Source organism: Antechinus flavipes, chromosome 1 (assembly GCF_016432865.1).
Source record: "Antechinus flavipes isolate AdamAnt ecotype Samford, QLD, Australia chromosome 1, AdamAnt_v2, whole genome shotgun sequence".
NCBI classification, from domain to species: domain Eukaryota; kingdom Metazoa; phylum Chordata; class Mammalia; order Dasyuromorphia; family Dasyuridae; genus Antechinus; species Antechinus flavipes.
The window spans coordinates 81,480,697-81,505,263 of NC_067398.1; the positions used below are offsets into that span (position 1 = coordinate 81,480,697).

The 24,567-nt window shown below is 35.6% G+C and overlaps 1 protein-coding gene across 2 annotated transcripts in view; it reads right to left on the reverse strand.

Annotated features, from left to right (window-relative positions):
- Nucleotides 1–24,567, reverse strand: part of RAD54L2 (RAD54 like 2) — a 90,819-nt gene that overhangs the window by 37,313 nt on the left and 28,939 nt on the right. For both annotated transcript variants that reach the window (XM_051985649.1, XM_051985644.1), the window contains exons 2-5: nucleotides 4,134–4,332; nucleotides 2,757–2,896; nucleotides 1,308–1,442; nucleotides 775–1,007 (exon numbers count right to left, since the gene is read on the reverse strand). In XM_051985649.1, the coding sequence (XP_051841609.1) occupies nucleotides 775–1,007; nucleotides 1,308–1,442; nucleotides 2,757–2,896; nucleotides 4,134–4,332 (707 nt within the window). The remainder of the gene's footprint in view (nucleotides 1–774; nucleotides 1,008–1,307; nucleotides 1,443–2,756; nucleotides 2,897–4,133; nucleotides 4,333–24,567) is intronic.

The following is a 24,567-nucleotide window of genomic DNA, read 5'->3' on the forward strand; positions in this document are numbered from 1 at the left end:
ATTTAACAATTCTGGGCCTCAATTTTCTTATTTGTGAAATAAGGAAGTTGAACTAAGTGAACTTCCGTGTTGTTCCATGTTCCATAATTCTGAATATAAAAATTTAAGTTTGGAAGGGACCCTTGAGGTCATTGATTCCAAACCTCCTACCCAAAGGAGAAATCTTTTTTAAAGAATTCCTAGCATAATCAATTCAGTTACTAGTCTCAATTCTCAATACCTTCAGTAACATTATACTTCACTAATCCATTGGGATCACTGAGAGGTGATCTAACCAAAACCTATCTTCCTGTAACTTCTAACTCCTGCTTCTAGTGGAGAAATACAGAAAAAGTTTACTCTTTCCTATACCGGTAGGCTCATTAAATATTTTTAAAGATCTATTCATATCACTTGAAGGAATCATCAATAAGATAAAGCAAATTTCCTAACTAATTTTCCCAGGAAATTCAGGGTATTACACCTCGTAGGAATTTCATTCAAATCTGTTTAGCAGTAAGAGTAGAAAATGAGTCAACGGTCAAAACACAATTATACTGCATTTCCCCCACCCCTCTTTTCCCTCAATTATTCCTGAGGCTTCTCATCTTATGAATCTCAGATGAAATTTTAGAAGACCAGCAGATAAGGGACCAAAAGCCAGATTTTCTATACAACTCCCAAGTGTTCAGAAAGTCTCCACTTATTAAAACAACAAACAAGCAATGAGCAATGCCAACACTAATAAGAAGCCCTTGAAAGGAAAGGAGAAGAGGATCCCAAGATTTCCAATACCTGATGAGGTTTCACTGCACGTGCCAACTGTGGAGCTAGGAAGATATTTTCCTCATTGGGTGGATGGTTGATGTTGACAATGACCTGCCCCATAGCATCTGACTGATTTAAGGCATCATTCACATGGGAGCCACTGCTCTCCTCTGTGGCATCGCCATCCCCTTCATTGGCAGAATCACTACTGTCCACAATTTGAAGGGCCTCATCCTCTCCGGAACTCAGTTCGATCACTTCTGAGATACCAGGAAAGATTTAAAGGGATTTCAGTGATCATTTCCAAAACACAATAGGGTAGAAACTTTGCTCTATATCTACTGTTATTCCTGAAAACAGTAAGTTTTAATTTTTCCTTTCTCTTACTTCAAGTTGAAGCAATGATATAATTCACATGTCAATCAGAGGTTAGAAGAGAAATGTATAAAGTCAGACCCAAACTATGGTGGGAAGTGGGAGGGTTGGGAACCTTATTAATTTAGATATGTTGCTAACAAAGCACAGGAAGTCGAGACTAAGAGAAACAAAATACTTCTTACCATCTTTAATGCCATGGAGTATTCCCTTTGTCTCCTCCTCACTGCCACTGCTGGTGCTATCCAAACAAATAACTTCTTGAGCTAAGACCTGAGGGGGGAGCTGGGAAGTATCACCTGCTCGTAAAACAATTTCCTCTATGGAAAAAACAGAGCAATGGTTAGGAACGAAAGTCAGATACAGTTGATTAAAATAGATTTCCCTGAGACACAATTCCCTTGTTTTTGCCTCTTTTTACTAGTTCCATTGTTATCACATTAGTATGTTTTCATCACCCAATGGCAATATCTGGACCAGATCTTGTCACTCTATTTCAAATCTCTATCTCTGAAGAAGTTCTTGATTGTTGATGATATTCAACTTCCCAGGAGAAGTGGTAATAATATTCATGTGAAAGCAAGATCTTCAGACCCAAAACTATAGAGGGAAAGGTGAGGAAAATTTCAATTTGGAAGATACATTTCAAAGTGTCTTTCTGGCTGTTTTAAAGGTTTTATTCAGTCGTTTGAGTTACATCTGACTGTGACCCCATTTGGGGTTTTCTTAGAAAAGATACAAAAATGATTTGCCATTTTCTTCTCCAGTTTATTTTATAGATGAGGACACTGATGCAAACAGAATTAAATGATTTGCCCAGAGTCATACAGCTAGGACGTATTTGAGGCTGGATTTGAATTCAGTTCTCCCCAACTCCAGGCCTAGTACTCTATCCACTGTGCCATCTAATTTGTCATTTTAAAGGTTGCAAATCCAAATAATTATTTCAAAAATGTTGATTAATCATAAAATGCCTCAAAGTCTCCACTACATTTGAACACTTTTCTTTAAACTATTGTTAAATACATACAATTCCTTTCCCTCTGATTTTCTGGACCTCTTCCTGGCATTCTCCAAACACAGCTTCTGCCCAAGTAATCCATCTTCCCCCTTCTTTCACACTCCCTTTCCCCCTTTTTTCAATACACTTTTATGGTTGTCATCTTCCCCCAATAGAATATAAATTTCTTAAAAGCAGAAACTGATTTGTTCACTTATACTTAGAAAGTACAGTGTCTGGCACATAGTATGTATTTAATATATGATCTATCTGTCTGTCTTTTCTTATCCCTATCCTATAAACCACAAAGGACATAGGCTTTGCTTAGATCTCTACCGTTAGAGAAGTAGATACCTCTTTTAAAAAGGGGCCAGTGAGGGTAGGATTTAATGCCTTAAAATTATGAGTTTGGACCAAGCATTCCTAACTTGGTTTTTAACGAATACTTTCATAAATGTATTTCACTATAACTGACTTCCCTTTATAAGTCTATGTATTTTATTTTAAACACTTAAAAATATTATTCTGGGAAGGGTCCCTTAGACTTCACTAGCTTGCCAAAGTGTCCATGACACACAAAAAAGTTAACAACTCCTGATTTAGACATAGTTAACATCATGCCATCTCTTTTTACCTGGGAGGTACTCTAGTGGTACAGTAGGGATCGGGGCAGGATAGTCCTTCCTTTGCTGTTCCAGCCGTTTTCTTCTCTCCAGTTCTTCCTGTTGAGCTGCTTTGGTGACTGCCTCCAATTGATCCTCCCGTAGCAGCTTTCTAAGCATTCAAATAAATAAGAGAAATAATTTTAGTTATACTAGTAAATTCAACTAAAACAACTTTATGGCAAAACCCAAAGTGGAAAAGGATACTGTGGATGTAAATGAAAAATAAGGAAAAGAAAAGATTATCATATTTATTGTATATTTTGAAGACAGTGTGTATATTCCCTGCTTGTTATTAGTAGGCTAAGGAATGGAACTTGGTAATGTAATATTGGGGAAATCCTTGAATCACTATACATTTCATATTATTTAATTACAAGAGAAGCCTACACCTTGATAAGCCTCAGCAGATAGGCAGATAAGTCTCAGAAATACTTCATATGATCAAGGGTATCATTTTGAACACAGAAGTGAAGGTGTCTAATAGGATGAGGGAACCTCTCAGAGTTCTAGAATTCTTTTTAAGTGCTAAGCAGAAAAATTGCACTGGTTTCCATCCATCATTAAAGCCCAAGACACTGCTTGGCCATGAGTAACACAAAATCCTAAAAGATCAAGTCATCCCAGTGTAAATTCTGGCAGGACCTGCTAATGTTTTAAAGGCTTTAAGCACAGGGCTAGTAATGATCTGTATGTTTGTTACCCAAGGATCAGCCTAGCTAAGTCTGGAAAAGTCACTAAAAGGATACACAGGTGATACATTTTTCAGAGATAGCCATCTTCAGAAACCAAATTTTATAGAGGACTTATTGTCTGAGTTGAGGAGACTACCTCATCAATAAAATTAAATTCTTGAGTTACTGACATATCTAGGCTATGTGTTTTCTCATGTCATTTGGTAACTAGAAAGTTAATTTCCTTGTCTGCTCTCTTACCTCTTTAAAAAAGGAAATCAAGATACATGAGAAGAAATTCACATCCTAGACATTTTTCACCTATTCTCTGTTGCTTCATATTAGGCTTTTGTTAATAAGGATATGCCCATATTCCCCTGCTATGATTAAGATAAATTCCTATCACATTAGAATCTTTTGGCAATTAAGGCCCAAGAATTGAACACATGTCTTAGGATGAATTAAGATCCAGATTGAAAATACTGTCTATAAGTTTCTCTTTCAGCAGTCTGAGAGATACCTGCTTCATTAATAAGCCCAATATTAATATTACTAAGCAATATCAGTCACAGAAATGAATTTGCTATGTAATGCAATAGGGAAGGGATTGGGGGGAAGCAATAAACAGATGACATTTATTATATAACTCTCTCTATCCTATCTTAGATAACGCACCTTATGTTCCTCCTCATATGGGAAGGTTTCTGAGCCCTCTTTTTTTTGGTGTCCTCAGAGGTCAGGTTCTTGCGCTGGTTCTGACCAAGACGCTCTGCCCTTTTGCTCTGAGATGAGGTAGTTGAAGTAGAGTGCTGCCATTCCCCATCTTCCTCAGACTGGGTATGTTCAGTGCCATACATGCCTTCTCTGGACTGGTCTAACAACAAAGGGAAAATAGAGTAGATATTATGGACTAGTTTCTACTTGACCGATACAAAGTCCCTTAAGCTCAGGGAGGTGGTGGAAGCTACGAGTACTGGCCTGGAAGTCTCTGTATGACAGTTAAACAGATTATGAGAACATCAATATTGATCTTGGAGCTTCTCCTCAGAGATAAACGCCATTCAAATAAAAAGTTTGCTCCAAATTGTGACACTGGAATTTTTCTGATTAGCAGAATAAGATATGAATTGGAATATCATAATCTGGTAAAAAGTAGCCAAATTCATAAACCACACCTAGAGTCCTTTATTTCAACCTCCAACGACCCTTAAGTTACATAAATACTTAGTGCTTTGCAAAAATCAAACATTCGGAAACCATCTTCATGGCTTCTACCTCACACCCCAAGTTGGTGCTCTAGTTCCTACTGTTGGGTCCTACATTCCTAACTGGTCAGAGTTCTGTATAATTAGACAATATAGATGCATCACATTAGTGCTCTCTGGTTACCTCCATGCCATGCTGCTCCCCACTTAGCAACTTTCACCACCAGTTATGGGAACAGTAATCAAATCAATGCTACCCTTTCTGGAAAGGTTAAAGCCAAATCCCCAATCACCACAAAATTCCATTCACCAATCCTTGTGACTTCCTTATCCAAACATCTTTTTCTGGACCCCACTCTTCTAAATATACGAGAAATGTCCTCCCCTAATCAAATATAAAGTTCTTAAGGCTGAAACAAATTAAAAAAAAAAAATCCTTAAAGTGAAGGACGGTCTTTGTTTTTCTATCTCCAGTGCCTACCACACAGCAAGCACTTAATATATGCTTTTTTCATTCATTCACAACTGATCCAATACTTGATTATGTACCTAATAATGGCTTACATTTGTACAATATTTTAAGTTTTCCATTATCTTTGATCCTCACAATATCTATCAGTAGTCCAAATGATTACTTCAATTTTCTTTTTAAATTCAACTTTATTTTCCGTTCCAAATTCTCCACTCCTCTACCCAGTAAAAAGCCAAGAAAAACAAAACCCATTATAATTATGTATAGCAAGCAAAACAAATTTCAGTATTAGCTTTGCCCTGCTCATGCCACCACCCCAAAAGGAAAGAAAAGGCAAGAAAATATGATTCAAACTTTCATTCTGATATATCAGTTCTCTAATTACAGGTGGATAGCATGTTTCATCATGAGTTGGAATCATGGCTGGTCATTGGACTGAACACTGAAGTTAACTAAGACTTTTTAAAAATTGCTTATCTTGGGGCAGTTAGGTGGCGCAGTGGAGTTCAAATCTGGCCTCAGACACTTAACACTTCCTAGCTGTGTAATCCTGGGCAAGTCACTTAACCCCAATTGCCTCAATGGAAAAAAAAAAAGAAAAGAAAAGAAAAAAAAAGTTGCTTATTGTACACTACTGCTTTTACTATATGAGCTGTTCTCCTGATTCTGTCCACTTCACTTTGCATCAGTTCATAAAGGTATTTCCAGATTTTTTTTTCTTGAAAACATTCCTTTCATATCTTAAAGCACAACAGTATTCCTTAACATTCGTATATCATAACTTATTCAGTCATTCTCCAATTAATAGACAACATCTCAGTTTCAAATTCTTTGCTACCACAAAAAAGAGCTGTCATAAAATATTTTTGAACATGTAGGTCTTTTCTCTTTTCTTTGATTTCTCCAAGGTATATATCTAGCATCAATACTACTTTGTCAAAAGTTAAATAAACAAGTTAACAGTTTTTTGGCAGTAGTTCCCAAATGCTTTCCAGAATGGTTGTAACAGTTTGAAGCTCTACCAACAATGCATTAGTTTCCCACACCTCTCTCCTCCAGTATTTGCCATTTTCATCAACCTGATAGCTGTGAAGTAATATCATGCAATGTTCTGACTAGCTCTCTAGAGGTCCTCTGAATGGGCCTTTGTTTCAGCAGAATAATCACCACGAGGAATAAAGTCCAAAGTCTTCATTATCTTCTTCATAGTCTGTCTCCTTTGTCTGGGGCCAGGCTAGCTTTCTAGAGGATCTTCAGATCCTCTTGGTCTTAGTGGAGAAGTGAAGGAGACAGGACAGCCACCACGAGGGTCTTTGTGTTCAAGTCTGTCCTCGAGTGTTCTGGAGTCTATGTCTGAGTCTGAGAGCTTGAGTCCAGCCTCCAATCCTCTATCTCCACCCCTTCTAGATCTCTTAGTTCTTATATACTCTATTATAAGTATATCATGATAGGTGTCAATCTTGTAGAATTATACTAAATACTAAGTACATGTAAACTAGAGAATCATTATCTCAATTCCATTGAGCTAACACCTTGTTGTAAGATTATTTGTTTCAAGTACGCTTGGGCCCTCTACAGTATCAAAATTGTTTTAATGTGCATTTCTCTACTATCACTAGTAGTGATGTAGAAATTTTTTTCATATGGCTATTGATAGTTTAGAATTTTTCCTCAGAAACTTTCCATTCATATCTTTTGACCTATTTCATATACTGTGATTAATTAGGGAATGGCGCTTATAAATTTAACTGTTCCCTATATATTTTAAATATGAGAACAAAGAAACTTACAAAGATTTCCTCCCAATTTTTCTTCTTTTCTTCTCATTTTAGCTGTAGTAATTTAATTTGTATAATTTTTTTAAAATTTGGGGTAATCAAAATTATTTTTTTTGTATAATCCAAAATTATCACCTTTTGTGAACCTCTATCTCTTATTTAGTCATGAACTCTTCCCCTTTCTGTAAATCTGACAGTTAATTTTATTCATGTTCTACAACTTTATGATAACACCTTTTATGTCTAAATCATGTACCCATTTTAGTTTATCTTCATATACAATGTGAAATATTAGTCAGTGCTTAGGTGAGTTGTCAGTTGAAATTTTGTCAAATGCTCAGATCCATTTGCGTCTGTATGTTGCATACAGGATACTTAATAGGTGTATACTTAATTTATTCTACTGAAACTTTTCTGTTTCTCAGTCAGTACAAATATAATTGGTAGTATATTTTAAGATCTGGTATTGCTAGTGTCCCCTTCTCATCGTCTTCGTCCTCTCTCCCTTCTTTCCCCTTCCCCCTCTCCTCTTTCTTTCCCTCCCTCCCCCCAATCTTATTTTTCATTGGTTTCCTTGATATTCTTAAGCTTTTATTCCTCTAATGAATTTTGTTATTTTTTTCTAGGTCTATAAAAAGTAAGTCTTTGATAGTTTAATTGGCATAAAACTAAACAAGAAAATTAATTTAGGTAGCATTGTCATTTTTATTGTATTAGCTTGGCCTACTCACGAGTAATTAATATTTCTCCAGATAATCAAAATCTGTATTTGTGAAGAGTATTTTATAATTGTGTTTATATGTTTGTTGTGTATTTCCTGGTAGACAGAATCAAATATTTCATATGGTCTGTAGTTATTTTAAATGGAACTTTAGTAATATAAAGAAATGATGATAATTTGTGTGGGTTTATTTGCTATCCTGCAATTTAGCTATATTTGTTATTTTGATTAGTTTTTCAGTTGACTCTCTAGGTTCTCTAAGGAAACCATCATATCATCAGCAAAAAGTGATGGGTTTGTTTCCTTATTTCCTATTTACTCAATTTCTTCTCCTTGACATTACTATTGTTAGCATTTCTAACATAATATTGAATAATAAAAGTGATAATGTACATTCCTGCTACAGTCTTGATCTTACTAATGATAGCTTATCCCTATATTACAGATAATGATTACTCTTGGTTTCAGATACGTAAGACTTATTTTAAGGAAAGTTCAATTTATGTTTTTGTGTGTGTATGCATGTGCACGCATACATGTGCTTGTGTGCATGTTTTATTTATTTTTAATTATAGCTTTTTATTTACAAAACATATGCACGAGTAATTTTTCAACACTGGCAAAACCTTCTGTTGCAAATTTTCCCCTTCTTCCCCCATCCCTTCCTCTAGATGGCAGGTATTCCAATACAAGTTAAAATATGTGTTAAATCCAATGTATGTATACATATCTGTACAGTTTATCTTGCTGCACAAGAAAAATCAGTTCTAGAAAGAAAAAAAAAAAACCCTGAGAAGGAAAATAAAACCCAAGCAAACCATAACAGAAGGAGTGGAAATTCTATGTTGTGATCCACATTCAGTTCCGACAGTCCTCTCATTGGGTGTAGATGACTCTTTTCATTACTGAACAATTGGAACTGGTCTGAATTAATTAATTGTTGAAGAGAGCTATGTCCATCAGAATTGATCATCATATAGCATTGTTGTTAAAGTGTATAATGACCTCCTGGCCCTGCTCATTTCACTTATCAGTTCATATAAGTCTCTCCAGGCCTCTCTGAAATCATCCTGCCTGTTGTTTCTTACAGAATAATAATATTCCATAACATTCATAGACCACAACTTATTCAGCCATTTTCAATTTCCAGTTTCTAGCCACTACAAAAAGGGCTGCCACAAACATTTTTGCATATGTGGGTCCCTTTCCCTCCTTTAAGATCTCTTTGGGATACAGGCCCAGTAGAAGACATTGCTGATTCAAAGGGTATGTACAGTTTGATTAACTTTTTAAGCAGAGTTCTAAATTGCTCTCCATAATGGTTAGATTCTTGTATGTTTTTAAAAGAAACAAGTGGGTTTTTTGCATTTACGGAAATAATCATGTGATTTGATTGTTTCGTTGCTAATGCTGTACTTTTTGTTTATAGTTTACCCAATATTGAATTATTCCTGCATTCCTAGTAAAAATTCAGCCTGCTCATAACATTTGATCAGTGATAAATTGCTGTAAATTCCCTACTAGTATTTGTTTAAAAATTTGGTCTTAATATTCATTACAGGAATTGGTCCATAGTTTCCTCTGTTTTGACTTTCCTTGATTTAGCTGTAAAGATCATATTTATGTCACAGGAGAAATTTGGTATGTTTCCTTTACCATTTTAAAAAATAGTTTATATTAGAATTAATCGTTCTTTAACTATCTGATAGTTTGCTTGGAAACAGATCTAGACTTGGGTTTTTTCCTCACTCAGGGAGTTAATTTATGGATTATTCAATGTCTTTTTCCAAAAAATATGGGTTTTTTTGGAGTATTCTTATTTCTCATCCTGTTAATTTGGATAATTTGTACTTTGGGCTTATTACTATTTTAAGAACTAGGAAAATGAAGCTCAACAAGAACTTGTCCACTTGACTATGATTCAAGTTTCCTAATTTCATATGCAATGTTCTTTCCCACAATACCATGCTACTTTTCTCACCAGAGTCAAACCCAAAGACTTTTGAAGAACTTTGTAACGGACTAGAAATTTATAGTAATCCTTTGTAAAATATCCACTATATATAAGTTGCTGAAGAAAAAGGCAGTATAGCATGATACAAAGAACACTTAATTGGGAGTCAAAATTTCTAGGCTTCAGTTCTTTTAGTAGCTAGCTATATGACTTTGGATAAGTCATTAACCTGTCCAACCCCTCAGTATCTTCATTCATTCTCAACAAACATTTATTATTACATGGATACTATAAGCAGAAAAGGTAAATAAATAACTGACACAAGGAAGTATAAAGTAAGCTCAAAAAAGTAGTATGGGAAATTTAAAAAAGGTGAAAATAACTTTCACTCGTGGGATGGTACTAATTGTTCAATCATGATCTATCTCTTTGCGATCCCATTTACAATTTTCTTAGCAAACAAACATACTGTTCATTCTCCAGTTCATTTTACAGATGAGGAAATTGGGGCAAACAGAGTTAAATAATTTGTCCAGGGTCACAAAGCTAGTTAAGTGTATGCTAATAGATATATGAGGCTGGAACTGAACTCAAGAAGATGTCTTCTTGATACCAAGTCCAGCATTCTAGCCACTTAGCAGCTGCTAGTGATGGGCAGGGTTAAAATTTTGTAAGGAAGGTGATACTTAATTTGGCTCTTCAAGAAACAAAGGGAAAGAACGAGATTATAAATAAATTAGAGGAACATAGGATAGTTTATCTCTCAGACTTGTGGAGGAGAAAGAAATTTGTGACCAAAGTTGAACTAGAGACCATTACTGATCACAAAATAGAAAATTTTGATTATATCAAATTAAAAAGCCTTTGTACAAACAGAACGAATGCAAACAAGATTAGTAGGGAAGCAACAAGCTGGGAAAACATCTTTACAATTAAAGGTTCTGATAAAGGCCTCATTTCCAAAATATATAGAGAACTGACTCAAATTTATAAAAAATCAAGCCATTCTCCAATTGATAAATGGTCAAAGGATATGAACAGACAATTTTCAGATGAAGAAATTGAAACTATTACCACTCACATGAAAGAGTGTTCCAAATCACTGTTGATCAGAGAAATGCAAATTAAGACAACTCTGAGATATCACTACACACCTGTCAGATTGGCTAAGATGACAGGAAAAAATAATGATGAATGTTGGAGGGGATGCGGGAAAGCGGGGACACTGATGCATTGTTGGTGGAGTTGTGAACGAATCCAGTCATTCTGGAGAGCAATCTGGAATTATGCCCAAAAAGTTATCAAACTGTGCATACCCTTTGATCCAGCAGTGTTTCTATTGGGCTTATACCCCAAAGAGATACTAAAAAAGGGAAAGGGACCTGTATGTGCCAAAATGCTTGTAGCAGCCCTGTTTGTAGTGGCTAGAAACTGGAAATTGAATGGATGCCCATCAATTGGAGAATGGCTGGGTAAATTGTGGTATATGAATGTTATGGAATATTATTGCTCTGTAAGGAATGACCAGCAGGATGAATACAGAGAGGCTTGGAGAGACCTACATGGACTGATGCTAAGTGAGATGAGCAGAACCAGGAGATCATTATACACTTCGACAACGATATTGTATGAGGATGTATTCTGATGGAAGTGGATTTCATTGACAAAGAGACCTAACTCAGTTTCAATGGATAAATGATGGACAGAAACAGCTACACCCAAAGAAGGAACACTGGGAAATGAATGTGAACTATTTGCATTTTTGATTTTCTTCCCGAGTTATTTTTATCTTCTGAATCCAATTCTCCCTGTGCAGCGGGAGAACTGTTCGGTTCTGCAAATATGTATTGTATCTAGGATATACTGCAACATATTTAACATATATAGGACTGCTTGCCATCTTGGGGGGGGGGGGTGGAGGGAGGGAGGGGAAAAAAACGAAACATAAGCGAGTGCAAGGGATAATGTTGTAAAAAAATTATCCTAGCATGGATTCTGTCAATACAAAGTTATTATTAAATAAAATAAAATTTAAAATTAAAAAAAAAAGAAAGAAAGAAACAAAGGGAAATAGGATGTAGGATGGGAGTTCATTTCAAGCCTAAGGATCAATTATGTGATGAAAGCACAAGGTCAGACTCAAAACAGGCACACAGCAAGCACTTAATATATGTTTTTTTCATTGAGTAGATCATAGAAGGAGTGAAAAAAATAGTAAAAGATGAAGCTAGTCACGTAGACTAGAACCAAACTACAGAGGGTTTGAATGTCAGCATTTTATTTTTGACTCAGTTGGCAGAGGGAAGTTCCTGAAGGTTTTTTAACCTCTATTATTAGTACAGTTCTAATAATCATGTCATTCTTAAACTCAAGAAATATCAGTGGCACTCCCTCCTCCCAGGCTCTTAAGATAAAATATAAGTTCTTCCAAAGGAATGGACTTCCTGTTTCTCTAGAACCTACCATTCCATCATCTGCTTCCTTTTCTTTGCCTAAGCTTTCCCCACTGCCATGCTTGGAATGTTGTTCTTTATTTTGACCAACTTGTAAAGCTACTAATTGCCTTTCAAGTCAAGTAACACCTATTACAACTAATATATAGGAGAGGATTTATCATCCTTTACACTCTGTGTACATACATATACAGGCACACATAGACTCCTGGATTTACTAATTTGTTAATTATCACCTTAGCACAATGTTAGCAAAATATTCTTTTTGAGAGCAAGAACTAATTCATTTCCATATTTGTATTCTCAATGTCTAGTATAGTTTCTGGTACATTATGGTATTATGGAAGCTTAATAAATGCTCCTTAGTTACTTGAGTGAATGATTTAACCAGAATGTCATTATTAAGATTATCTGGTCATTGATATGGAAATTATTTTGGAATATCAGAGAGGAAAATGGGATCCTAGATTTAGAATCAAGATGGATCCTGATGTCATCTAGTCCACTCCCTTCATTTTATACATGAGGAATAAAACCCAGAAATGCTGTGATCTGTCCAAGGCCACACAGATGGTTACAATGGTCAGGATTTAAGCCTCAGTGCTCTGACTCCAAACCCAGCACTTTCCCCAATGTACTGGGTAGCATACCATAGGAGTCAAAGCACAAGAAAAAAGATCCATTGTTAGGATTCTTACAAGGTGCTAAGTAAGTGGAATTGAAGAGACAGTGATTAAATCTAGTTTAGCATTGGTTTAATCCTACAACAAATAATGGTTTCCTACTGATATAATGATTGATGTATACTCAGTGTGGAACATATAAGGAGAAGCTGTCAGGGCCAGAAAGGACAAGCCCACTAGCTCTCGGAGCCTCAGCCAGGATTCAGTCCAGGATATTCAGAAGCTAGAGAAGGCAGGCCTCTCAGGACCAAAGAGAGAGATAGACTCCAGAAAAACTAGCCAAGCCCCAAGTGAAGGAGACAAGACTTTGAAGGAAACGATAAAGGATTTGGACTTTAATCCCTGGCTGCATTTGGAGAGATTACTGAACTGAAAGGAAGGCTGCTCCCAGAAGCCCTCCAAGAAACCTGCTCCCAGAGAATATTACATTTTAGAGAAGAATATTACAATCCATACTAGATTAAAAGAGATGAACCTGATTAAGATTGCCTGATTAAGAGTGATTGCAGAGAACTAGGATACATAAGATACTGTGAAAACAGAGATAAGATATGTAGGCTTAGTAAAGCACAGCTAGGATTGTAACAATATAACAACATAACAACAATAATAATAATATTAGAGAAAGGGAATATTTTGGAGTTCATTGTTAAAAAGAATGTGTGGGACTAGATTTTATACACTCAGATACTACCAAAGGGATATCAGAAACTCACAAAAACAAACAGGTTGTCTCACCAATTGTCTAGAGACACTAGTTCTGAGATTGTCGGGAATGTCCTTTACCTCCTTAAAAAGTATCTTTCACTGCTCAGTGTAACCTGAAAAGTTCTCAAAAGACAATCTTACATGGAAGCCTCTGGAATGAGATAAAATCATAAAGATCACTTATTGCTGAATACATTGATCCCTTGACAGGTCCTACAGAATTGGGATAAGGATGCAGTTATTTTGGCAGTTTCTAATATGTTTTCCCACTTACTGATAATTAAAAAACTTCTCCAGAGGGTCCCTCCTGGCTATTCCATGAACAAGACACTCCATCTCCCAGTTCTTGGAATTCTCTCTGGCTGTCCCCTGTACCTGGAATGCTCTTCCTTTTCTGCTCCAACTACTGACCTCTGGTTTCCATTAAATTCCAACTAAAATCCCATCTTCTATAAAATGCCTTCCCCAATCCCTTTTAGTTTCAGTGCCTTCTGTCTCTAATTATCTCCTTTGCCTTCTGTATTTAGCTTATTTTGTACATATTTGTTTAAGTGTTGTCTTTCCCATTAGATTGTAAACTCCTTGAAGTAAAGGACCGACTTTTTTTTTAATCCCTAGCATTTAGCAAAGTACCTGACTTGCAATAAGCAATTAATGTTAATTGATTTTCTTCACAATCTACCTAGTCCCAATCCCATTGTGCTCTCTTCTCATATAAGATTGTCTTTTGGGAACTTTTCAATTATTTGTTTCACTCTTACTCTGTGCAAGAAACAGCAGCAAAGTAGAGTGGATACATAATTATAGATTTAAAATCTGAACCACCTGTTTTTCAATCCCACTTTACTAGACTCTTATTAAAAAGATGATCATCGGTAAAAAATGTTCACCTCTCTGTCCTTAGTTACTAAGACTTATTTGCTAAGGGATATGATCTTTGTATATAAGAGTTCCCACATCAAGGAAATTACAAATTAACCTACATAGGACACTAAATTCAGGGTGGGAAACACAAAGATGAAAAACAACAATCCCTGATTCCAAGGGGGTAGGTGTGAAATATTTGTGTAAATAAGTATCATGCATGATGTCACACAAAGGGATAAAGCAAAAAAATGTTTTTATAAAGGTACAACTTATAGCTGGAGGTTGGAAGAGAATTAGTAATCCTGACCAGTGGTGTTAAACTCAAATAGAAATACAACCTGCAGATGTATATTGATTTAGAAGAACCATATGTTAAATATTACTTGTGTTCTATTGCATTTCCATTTATTTTATTAAATATTTCCCAAGTAAATTTTAATCTATTTCAGTCCACACTCAAACCCACGCAAGTGGGGTGTCTTCAACGGCTCTAGATGTGGGAGAGAAGAAAGAGTAGGAAGGGAGAAACAAGAAAAGTGGGCAAAGGCAAACAAGATTATCAGGTCTCTATCATATAGCTATTCCTAAAATAGGAAGACCAATTATAAAATCAAGAAAATAACTGTGACTCAATGTTCACCAGCTCTTTCCATTCAACAGATCTAATGCTAGCAGATCACCCCCATGATTAATCACAGGATCATAAGTTTAACACTGTCGAATATCCTTGATTTACAATTAGGGAAACTGAGGCCCACAAAAGGACCTCAGCTGCAGCCTGGCCTGGAGGCTATAGAGTTGACCCCAAGCCAGGAAGACAAAGATTCAAATCCTATTTCTGAGAGATCACAATGTAGTGATCTGACAAATTTTTTAATCTTGGAGTGCTCCCAGGAAAATCTCTAATGCTACAAAAAGTAGATGGTTTTATCAGGGGTCCTGGAGTTGTTCTTTCAGGGAAGGCTCCCTATACTAATGAAATTTCAGGTCCAGCAAAATAAAGATATCAGAAGTCTGGCCCACAGCAGATCACAGGATTCAGAGATGGAAGGACCCTTAGGAATCATCTCATCTAACTCTTTCACTTCACAGAGCAGTAAACTGAAATGATAACTATCATAACAATATGTAACATTTACATAGTACCTATTATATGCTAGGCACTGTACTAAGTGCTTTACAAATATTATCTCATTTGAAACAAAGGAAAATTATTTGCCCAAGATCAGAGCAATCATATCAGAATAGTGATATAAAAGATATGGCATAAAATAAGAAATGTAATGTTACAAAGGAAACAAATTATATTGAAATAGACCTCCAGAAATCTATTCATATATTTCTTGGAATCTTAGGTTAAGAACCACGGATAGAAAATAAATAACAGATCTAGGATCTAAACTCAGGTTTTCAATAATACAACTTTTGCTTTTATACAAAGGAAAAACAAAAGACTGATCTTAAAAATTGCTTATAATGTTGTGAATGGACCCTCTGCAGCATAATGGATAAATAACTAAGAAAGGCTGTAATAATACATGGGATTCCCACAATGCTGCTAATGCTAATGATGGAGTGAAAGTAAAAGACAGTAGGAAGCACCTAGATTCTAGATAGTTAGCACTGGCATCTGCAAAGGGAGCTGACTTCATCTTTCAGATATATCCAAATGTTGTATGGCAGGAAAAAAAAAGGAAACTCCAAAACAGAACTGTGAGACTTTCAGATAATTCCTTTCCAGTTCCATCTGAGTTATACTCACTATACTTCTCCACGAAATATAACAAGGGAGAGAGCGAAAAGGCTGTTTACTTAAAAAAAAACCTAGTCATTCCTTCAGGTCATTTGATAGTGTAGGATCCTCCCACCCAGTAAGAGATTAATACTTAATAAATGTTACACAATTCATTTGTTTATTGCTTACACTTTCCTACTTGGCCCACTTTTGTTAATCCCTTTCCCTTCTCAGAGGAAAGGCCATCAGATTCCTCCTCCTCACAGCTGGTAAATATCAGACACCCCTAGATATTCAGAGACTTCAAAGAAAGGGGGACGATCACAACCAATTAGCTGCTTTCACCTAAATTTGTAATCTGGCTGACAAGTACTTTAAAACATAAACTTATGTTGTGTGGGCCACATTCCAGGGTGAGCATGTGCTATTTCTTTCTTTATATTCTGCTTAGCTCAACCCTAGTTTCTTCAACCCTAGTGTTTAAGACTTCCATTAAATGAGAACTCACTGTTCTGGGCCATCTTTAAGGGTTAGATAGCTCTTTTCTAATGATACTGAAATATACTGTCGTTCCTATAATCTCCACTGATACTAGGTTCATTTTAGGGCCAAAAAGAACAAGTCTTATTCTTCTTTTAGAGAGCACTTAAAATCTTATCTTCTTGAAGTGAAATCTCTCCAGTGATATATTTTAACATGTTTAACATATATGAGACTGCCTGCCATCTAGGGGAGGGGTGGAGGGAGGGAAGGAAAAAGTTGGAACAGAAGTGATTGCCAGGGACAATGTTGAAAAATTACCCAGGCATATATTCTATCAATAAAAAGCTAAAATTATTATTATTTTTTAAATTTTTATTTAATAATTACTTTATATTGACAGAATCCATGCCAAAGTAATTTTTTTTTTTTACAACATTATCCTTTGCACTCGTTTCTGTTCCAATTTTTTCCCCTTCCCTCCCTCTACCCCCTCCCCTAGATGGCAAGCAGTCCTTTATATGTTGGATATGTTGCAGTATATCCTAGATACAATATATGTTTGCCGAACCGAACAGTTCTCTTGTTGCATAGGGAGAATTGGATTCAGAAGGTATAAATAACCCGGGAAGAAAAACAAAAATGCAGATAGTTCACATTCGTTTCCCAGTGTTCTTTCTTTGGGTGTAGCTGCTTTTGTCCGTCATTTATCAATTGAAACTCAGGTCTCTTTGTCAAAGAAATCCACTTCCATCAAAATATGTCCTCATACAATATCGTTGTCGAAGTGTATAATGATCTCCTGGTTCTGCTCATTTCACTTAGCATCAGTTCATGTAAGTCTCGCCAGTCCTCTCTGTATTCATCCTGCTGGTCATTTCTTACAGAACAATAATATTCCATAACATTCATATACCACAATTTACCAGCCATTCTCCAATTGATGGGCATCCATTCATTTTCCAGTTTCTAGCCACTACAAATAGGGCTGCTACAAACATTTTGGCACATACAGGTCCCTTTCCCTTCTTTAGTATTTCTTTGGTATATAAGCCCAATAGAAACACTGCTGGATCAAAGGGTATGCACAATTTGATAATTTTTTGGGCATAATTCCAGATTGCCATTCAGAATAACTGTTGATAGCATAAAATATTTGGGAATCTATCTACCAAAGGAAAGTCAGGAATTATATGAGTAAAATTATAAAAAAGTCTCCACACAAATAAAGTCAGACTTAAATAATTGGAAAAATATTAAGTGCTCTTGGATCGACCGAGCGAACATAATAAAGATGACAATACTCCCTAAACTAATCTATTTATTTAGTGCTATACCAATCAGACTTCCAAGAAAATAGTTTAATGATCTAGAAAAAATACAACAAAATTCATATGGAACAATAAAAAGTCGAAAATCTCAAGGGAATTAATGAAAAAAAAATCAAATGAAGGTGGCCTAGCTGTACCTGATCTAAAATTATATTATAAAGCAGCAGTCACCAAAACCATTTGGTATTGGCTAAGAAATAGATTAGTGGATCAGTGGAAAAGGTTAGGTTCACAAGACAGAATAGTCAACTATAGCAATCTAGTGTTTGACAAACCCAAAGCCCCTAACTTCTGGGAAAAGAATTCATTATTTGATAAAAACTGCTGGGATAATTGGAAATTAGTATGGCAGAAATTAGGCATGGACCCACACTTAACACCATATACCAAGATAAGATCAAAATGGGTCCATAACCTAGGCATAAAGAACGAGATTATAAATAAATTAGAGGAACATAGAATAATTTATCTCTCAGACTTGTGGAGGAGAAAGAAATTTGTGACCAAAGATGAACTAGAGACCATTACTGATCACAAAATAGAAAATTTTGATTACATCAAATTAAAAAGCCTTTGTACAAACAAAACTAATGCAAACAAGATTAGAAGGGAAGCAACAAACTGGGAAAACATCTTCACAGTTAAAGGTTCTGATAAAGGCCTCATTTCCAAAATATATAGAGAACTGACTCAAATTTATAAGAAATCAAGCCATTCTCCAGTTGATAAATGGTCAAAGGATATGAACAGACAATTTTCAGAGGATGAAATTGAAACTATTACCACTCATATGAAAGAGTGTTCCAAATCATTATTGATCAGAGAAATGCAAATTAAGACAACTCTGAGATACCACTACACACCTGTCAGATTGGCTAAGATGACAGGAAAAAATAATGATGAATGTTGGAGGGGATGCGGGAAAACTGGGACACTGATGCATTGTTAGTGGAGTTGTGAACGAATCCAACCATTCTGGAGAAAAAGCTAAAATTAAAAAAAAAATTAAATGTGGTGCCTCAAAATCAATATTGTATTCTACATGTTGTCTGACAAGGGTAGAGTACATCAAAACTATACCTTCATGTATAGGGCCACTATACCTTTTTTGATACAGCCTAAGATTATATTAGGTTTGGGAATGCCATATTAAGTTATAGCTTATAATCCAAAAAAAACACAGAACTTTTTCATAAGAAATGTTATATAGACATGCTTCTGTAATTTCTATTATTATGAAGCTGATTAAAATTTTTTTAAGTGTAGAACTTTTCCATTTATTTAATTTTATCTTCTTATTCAGCATATTGTTCTAGTCTACTATACTTTTTGACTTATCACCCAACATATTAGCTATTCTTTGTGTCATCTAGAAATCTGATAATCACATTATTCTTCAAACATGGAAATCATAGAAAAAATGTAGATGTCAGAAGCAGATCCCTGGGGCATATAACTAAAGCCCCTGACATCAATGCATCAATGACTATTCTTAAGCTCCATTCACTAGACTAATGCTGAAACCACAAAATCATGATATCATCTCATTCACGTCTCTCCATCTTGGCCACAAGATAATGTGAAAAACTATTAAGTGCTTTACTGAAGTCTAAGTGTATAAATTCTAGGTCATTCCACCGATCTACTAGTCAACACTGTCCCCAAAAAAGGATGGCTGGCCTGATATGAACTTGTTTGGAGTTTTTTGTTTGTTTACAATTTTATGATATTTTGGTTTTGTATCATCTTCATTTTTAAATATTTCCTTCCCCTCAGTCCTATATTGAGCAAATCACCCTTCGTTTTCACTAAATAATAAAAAATGAAAAGCAAAAGCAATTTAGCAAAACTGATCAAAACACTCACCTGACAGCATATACATTGCTCTATATCCACAGTTCTTCATCTCAATGAAGAAGAGAGGGTGCCCATCTTTTCTCATCTTTTTTTCAGGATCAAGCTGGGTCATTCTAATTACACCGCATTCAGTTTGGGTTATTGTGGTTGTTCTTTTTATTTATACTAATGTAGTCTTCTTCACGTTCATTGTTTCTTCCATCATATTCATTTAGCACAATTTTTTCATTCACATTTCAGCTTATGTCATTCTCCTGTTTTTAATTCTTTGCCTCCACACAAGTGTTATTACATGGAGCCTTTCTGTTTTGCCTTCTTTATATGTAACATGCCTAGCAATGGGTTCTCTGGGTCTAGGGATATGGTTGTCATAATTACCTCTTTAAAAGCATAATTCCAAACTACTTTCCAGAATAACTGGACCAATTCAAGGTTTTACTGTCTTTCTGAAGAATCTTCAACACTAACTATTCTTATGTTTTTTGTCTTCTCTATCAAATTGCTAGGTGTGAGACAAAACTTAAGTTGTTTTGATTTACAATTCTCATATTATTAGTAACTGAGAGAAATCATGTTGTTAATAATTCACAATTTTTCTTCTCATGATTCTTCTATTTTTTAGAACCCTATGAGAAATATGCGATGACAAGATTTTTTTTCCCTAACAAAAGCTTCCTTCTTCTGATTCTAGTTGCAAAAAGATTCATATAAAACCTTTTTGATTTTACATAATGAAAACTATTTTCTTTTTTGGATCACTTCTGTTTCTGGTTTGATTAAGAACTTTCTCACAGCAGTAATAAATTGAACCAGCTACACCCAGCGAAAGAACTCTGGGAGATGATTATGAACCACTACATAGAATTCCCAATCCCTCTATTTTTGTCCGCCTGAATTTTTGATTTCCTTTACAGGCTATTTCAAAGTCCGATTTTTTGTACAGCAAAATAACTGTATGGACATGTATACATAACATATTTAACATGTATTGGTCAAACTGCCATCTGGGGGAAGGGGTGGGGAGAAGGAGGGAAAAAGTTGGAACAAAAGATTTTGCAATTGTCAATGCTAAAAAATTACCCATGCATATATCTTGTAAATAAAAAGCTATGATAAAAAAAGAAGCCTTTTGCTATCAAGAAAAAAGAAAAAAAACATTATCACAAATATGAACTCTAGCAAAACAAATTTCCATAATGGCCATCTCAAAAGAAAAATTGTGTCATTCTGCATTTTAAGTCCTGCACACCCTTTATAACAGGAGAGGGATAATATGTTTCATCTTTAGTCCTTTAGAATCCCAGTTGGCCAATACTTATTATCAGAGTTTCTAATTCTCTCAAAGTTATTTGTATTTTACCTCATTGTCTTTGTCATTTTTCTCCTGTTCACTTCAATCTGCATCAGTTTTATACAAATTTTCCTGAGTCTCTTTAAAACCATAGCTTCATCATCTTTTTAAAATAATTTTTTATTGATAGAACCTATGCCAGGGTAATTTTTTACAGCATTATCCCTTGCATTCACTTTTGTTCCTATTTTTCCCCCTCCTTTCCTCCACCCCCTCCCCCAGATGGCAAATAGTCCTTAATATGTTGAATAGGTTACAGTATATCCTAGATACAATATATGTGTGCAGAACCGAATAGTTTTCTTGTCACACAGGAAGAATTGAATTCAGAAGGTATAAATAACCCGGGAAGAAAAACAAAAATGCAAGCAGTTTATATTCATTTCCCACATCATTTCTTAAAGGAGAATAAAATGCCAAGACGTTTCCTAAGTTGTTCACCCCTTTCCCCAATTTACGAGCAGTCCCCTCAGATTTCCATTTTCTGACACCACAAAAAAAAAAAAGAAAATGTAGAAACATTTTTAGAGTGTGATTACAACTATTCCCTACCTGAATTTCCCCCTTGCCTCCTATTTCTCTATTGAGCGAAATGTGTTTTTGTACTCAACTCTGTGTATGTATATTCTTCCATCCTCTGACCAGTTTAAAAGAGTGCCAGCTGCTGCTCTGCCCCATTCCCTCCTTATTTGTATAGATGTAAATTTGTATACCCTGTGAGAGAATTTTACCGAATCTTCCTTTCCCTTCCTTCTACTGTACAACTCTTCTCTTTCCATTCTTCTCTTAAGATCATCAAGACATGACAGAACTACTCCTAGGCTTGTCTAATTAGTCTCCCTCTATGAACCCTGATAATAGGGTTCAAAGGGGACACATGTATCATCTGTATCATCTCCATATATCTGAATGTAAGCAATTTATCTTTAGTCTTTTATCATTGATGTTTAAAAGAAAAAAAAACTGCTGACTCCTCTTAGAATTTGAAGTCAAAGTAGAAATAAAAAGCATCTATGGTGACCTCCTGAAAATTTCCAAATGAAAATTCATGTTTACTTTTTTATGTGTCTCCTATTCCTGTGTTTTAATGCAAAGTCTTCTATTTCTTGAAAGTCTTCAATTTCATTTTTCTCTCTGGAGTGTTATTCTTAATATTCTAGGTGGTAAGCCTATGTATGCCCTTCACCATCTTGAACATTGTATTAGGCTCCATTATACCTTCAGGGGTCCTCAAACTACGGCCGCGGGCCAGATGCAGCAGCTGAAGACGTTTATCCCCCTCACCCAGGGCTATGAAGTTTCTTTACTTAAAGGCCCACAAAACAAACTTTTTGTTTTTACTATAGTCCAGCCCTCCAACAGTCTGAGGGACAGTGATCTGGCCCCCTATTTAAACATTTGAGGACCCCTGTTCTAGATTACATGTGATTGGGGAGAGGGATTGACTTTTTTTTTTTTTTTTTTTTTTTTTTTTGGTATTCATAGTTCTACCACTTAGCATAGTACCTGGCTCAGAGCAAGTGCTTAAAAATTCTTACCGGCTAAAGTGATCCTAACTAGGTCCTCGGTTTTTGAATTCTTTCTTTCTGGTTGCTTCTGAATCTCTGATTTGGAAGCTCTGAATTTTCATTATAAAATTCCAGGAAGTTTTCACATGGGGGCTTTTTTCAGGAGGTAACCAGTAGATTCTTATTTCCATTTTGTCTTATGGTTCTAAGAGATCTGCGCAGTTTTCTTTTTTTCTGGTTCTAAGAGGTCTGAACAGTTTTCTTTTAAAATTTCTTGAAATAGAACATCTAGGCTTTTTTTTTTTTGTTATGATTTTTAATGGTTTAAGAATCTAGTGATCCTTAAATGTTTTCTCTTTGATCTATTTTCTAAGTCAGTTTTTGCTATATTTTTCTGGGGGGTTTTCAGTCTTTTGACTTTGTTCTAATATTTCTTGTGTCTCATGGCAACATTATCCTCGATTTGGCCATTTCATCTTTTAGGGAGTTTGTTATTTGGGCAAAATTTTGTGCTTCTTATGCCAAGCTATTAATTCCCTTTCCAAGTCTTTCTTCCACAACTCCCATTTCTTTTCCAACTTTTTCCTCTGGCATGCTCATTTCATTTATAAAAAATTCTTTAAAAACCAAAAAACTATTGTTTCATTCATCTCTGCCAGGAACTCTAGTTGAATTTGTGCCCAAGCTGTGTTTCTTTAAGAGGCTTTGCTTCTAAGTATTTTGAAGTCATTATCTTTTGGGTATGTGTCTTGTGTGTCCCTGTCACATCTTTCTTTTTTGTTGTTATTGCTCATTTTTCCAGCCTTCTTCCTGAATTCTGGACTTGATATTAGAACCAACTGTGCAATATTTCTGAAGGGAAGGCCTGGGCTGGTTCTGTTACTACTTCAAGTAGTGAAGGATGTATTATTCTAGGATCTAAGGGATAGCTTGGGTTGGGGACGTACAAGCTTTCAGTGTTTCCAATATGGTCTGGTTCAGGGCAAAGTCTGATTGCTACTTGTTCTGAGCTCTGCAAGTTTCTGACCTGGGTTTGGGTCTAACAAAATAGACCACTGCTAGCCTCAGCCATTATCAACTAGCTGGGAAGTTCAGCTGGTTCTGATGATATATTGTAGGATCCTTATTGGTCTGGGATCCTGGTTTTTATTATTCCTCTGCAGGCTTCAGATGGGGCAAAGGGTCAAGAGATGAGACCTTGCTCTGCTCCTCATATCTGAGTCATGCTGCTACCTAGGGACTGTTCCCTACCAGAACATCATCCCTGGAGACAGGCCCTTTACTCAGTCTACTATTGATCCATGACCTCACACTGAGTAGTAGGTAATAAAACTACCAGTTGACAACTATTCCCTGATCTTGTACGGATCTGAGCCTTCCTCTTGGCCTGGTACACAGCATCTTTCTATGTACTTTAGTGCTTAGCTAAATGAAATCTTAGACCCCTTCCCTAGTGTCAAAGACATTTTTATCTGTCACTCTATGCTGAATTGTGTTGCAGACATGATTCACTGTGACTTTCTTGGATTTTCCCCATCAGGATTTGGTGTAGTACACTTTCTACAACTATTTGGAACAGGCTTTTTTTTTTTTTTTTTTTTTGGGGGGGGGGGGTGGTAAGGAGAGAAAAGAGTTAGGGAAGCTCACCATATTTCACAAAATTGGGATATATGCAATCCCAAGGAACCTCTCCTATGCACCATGATTTTTCAAAGATCTCTGATAATAGTTCAGTAATCATATCTGCCAGAAACCTGGGTTATATTATGTCTAAACTTCATGATTTTAAGTGTTCCCTAACATTTCCTTTCTCCTGGGTTCAGAAACCCTTTAAGTTTTGCCCTCATTATCTAAATAATAATAACCATTGGGAAATAAATTTGTTTTTTTTTTTTTTAATTTTAACTCACACTTCATTTGGAATTTTTAACAATTCAGACATAATATGTGAAATTGTTCCTGAAAGAAAAATTTCTCCCTACTAGAAAAATAAGGGGAATACACTT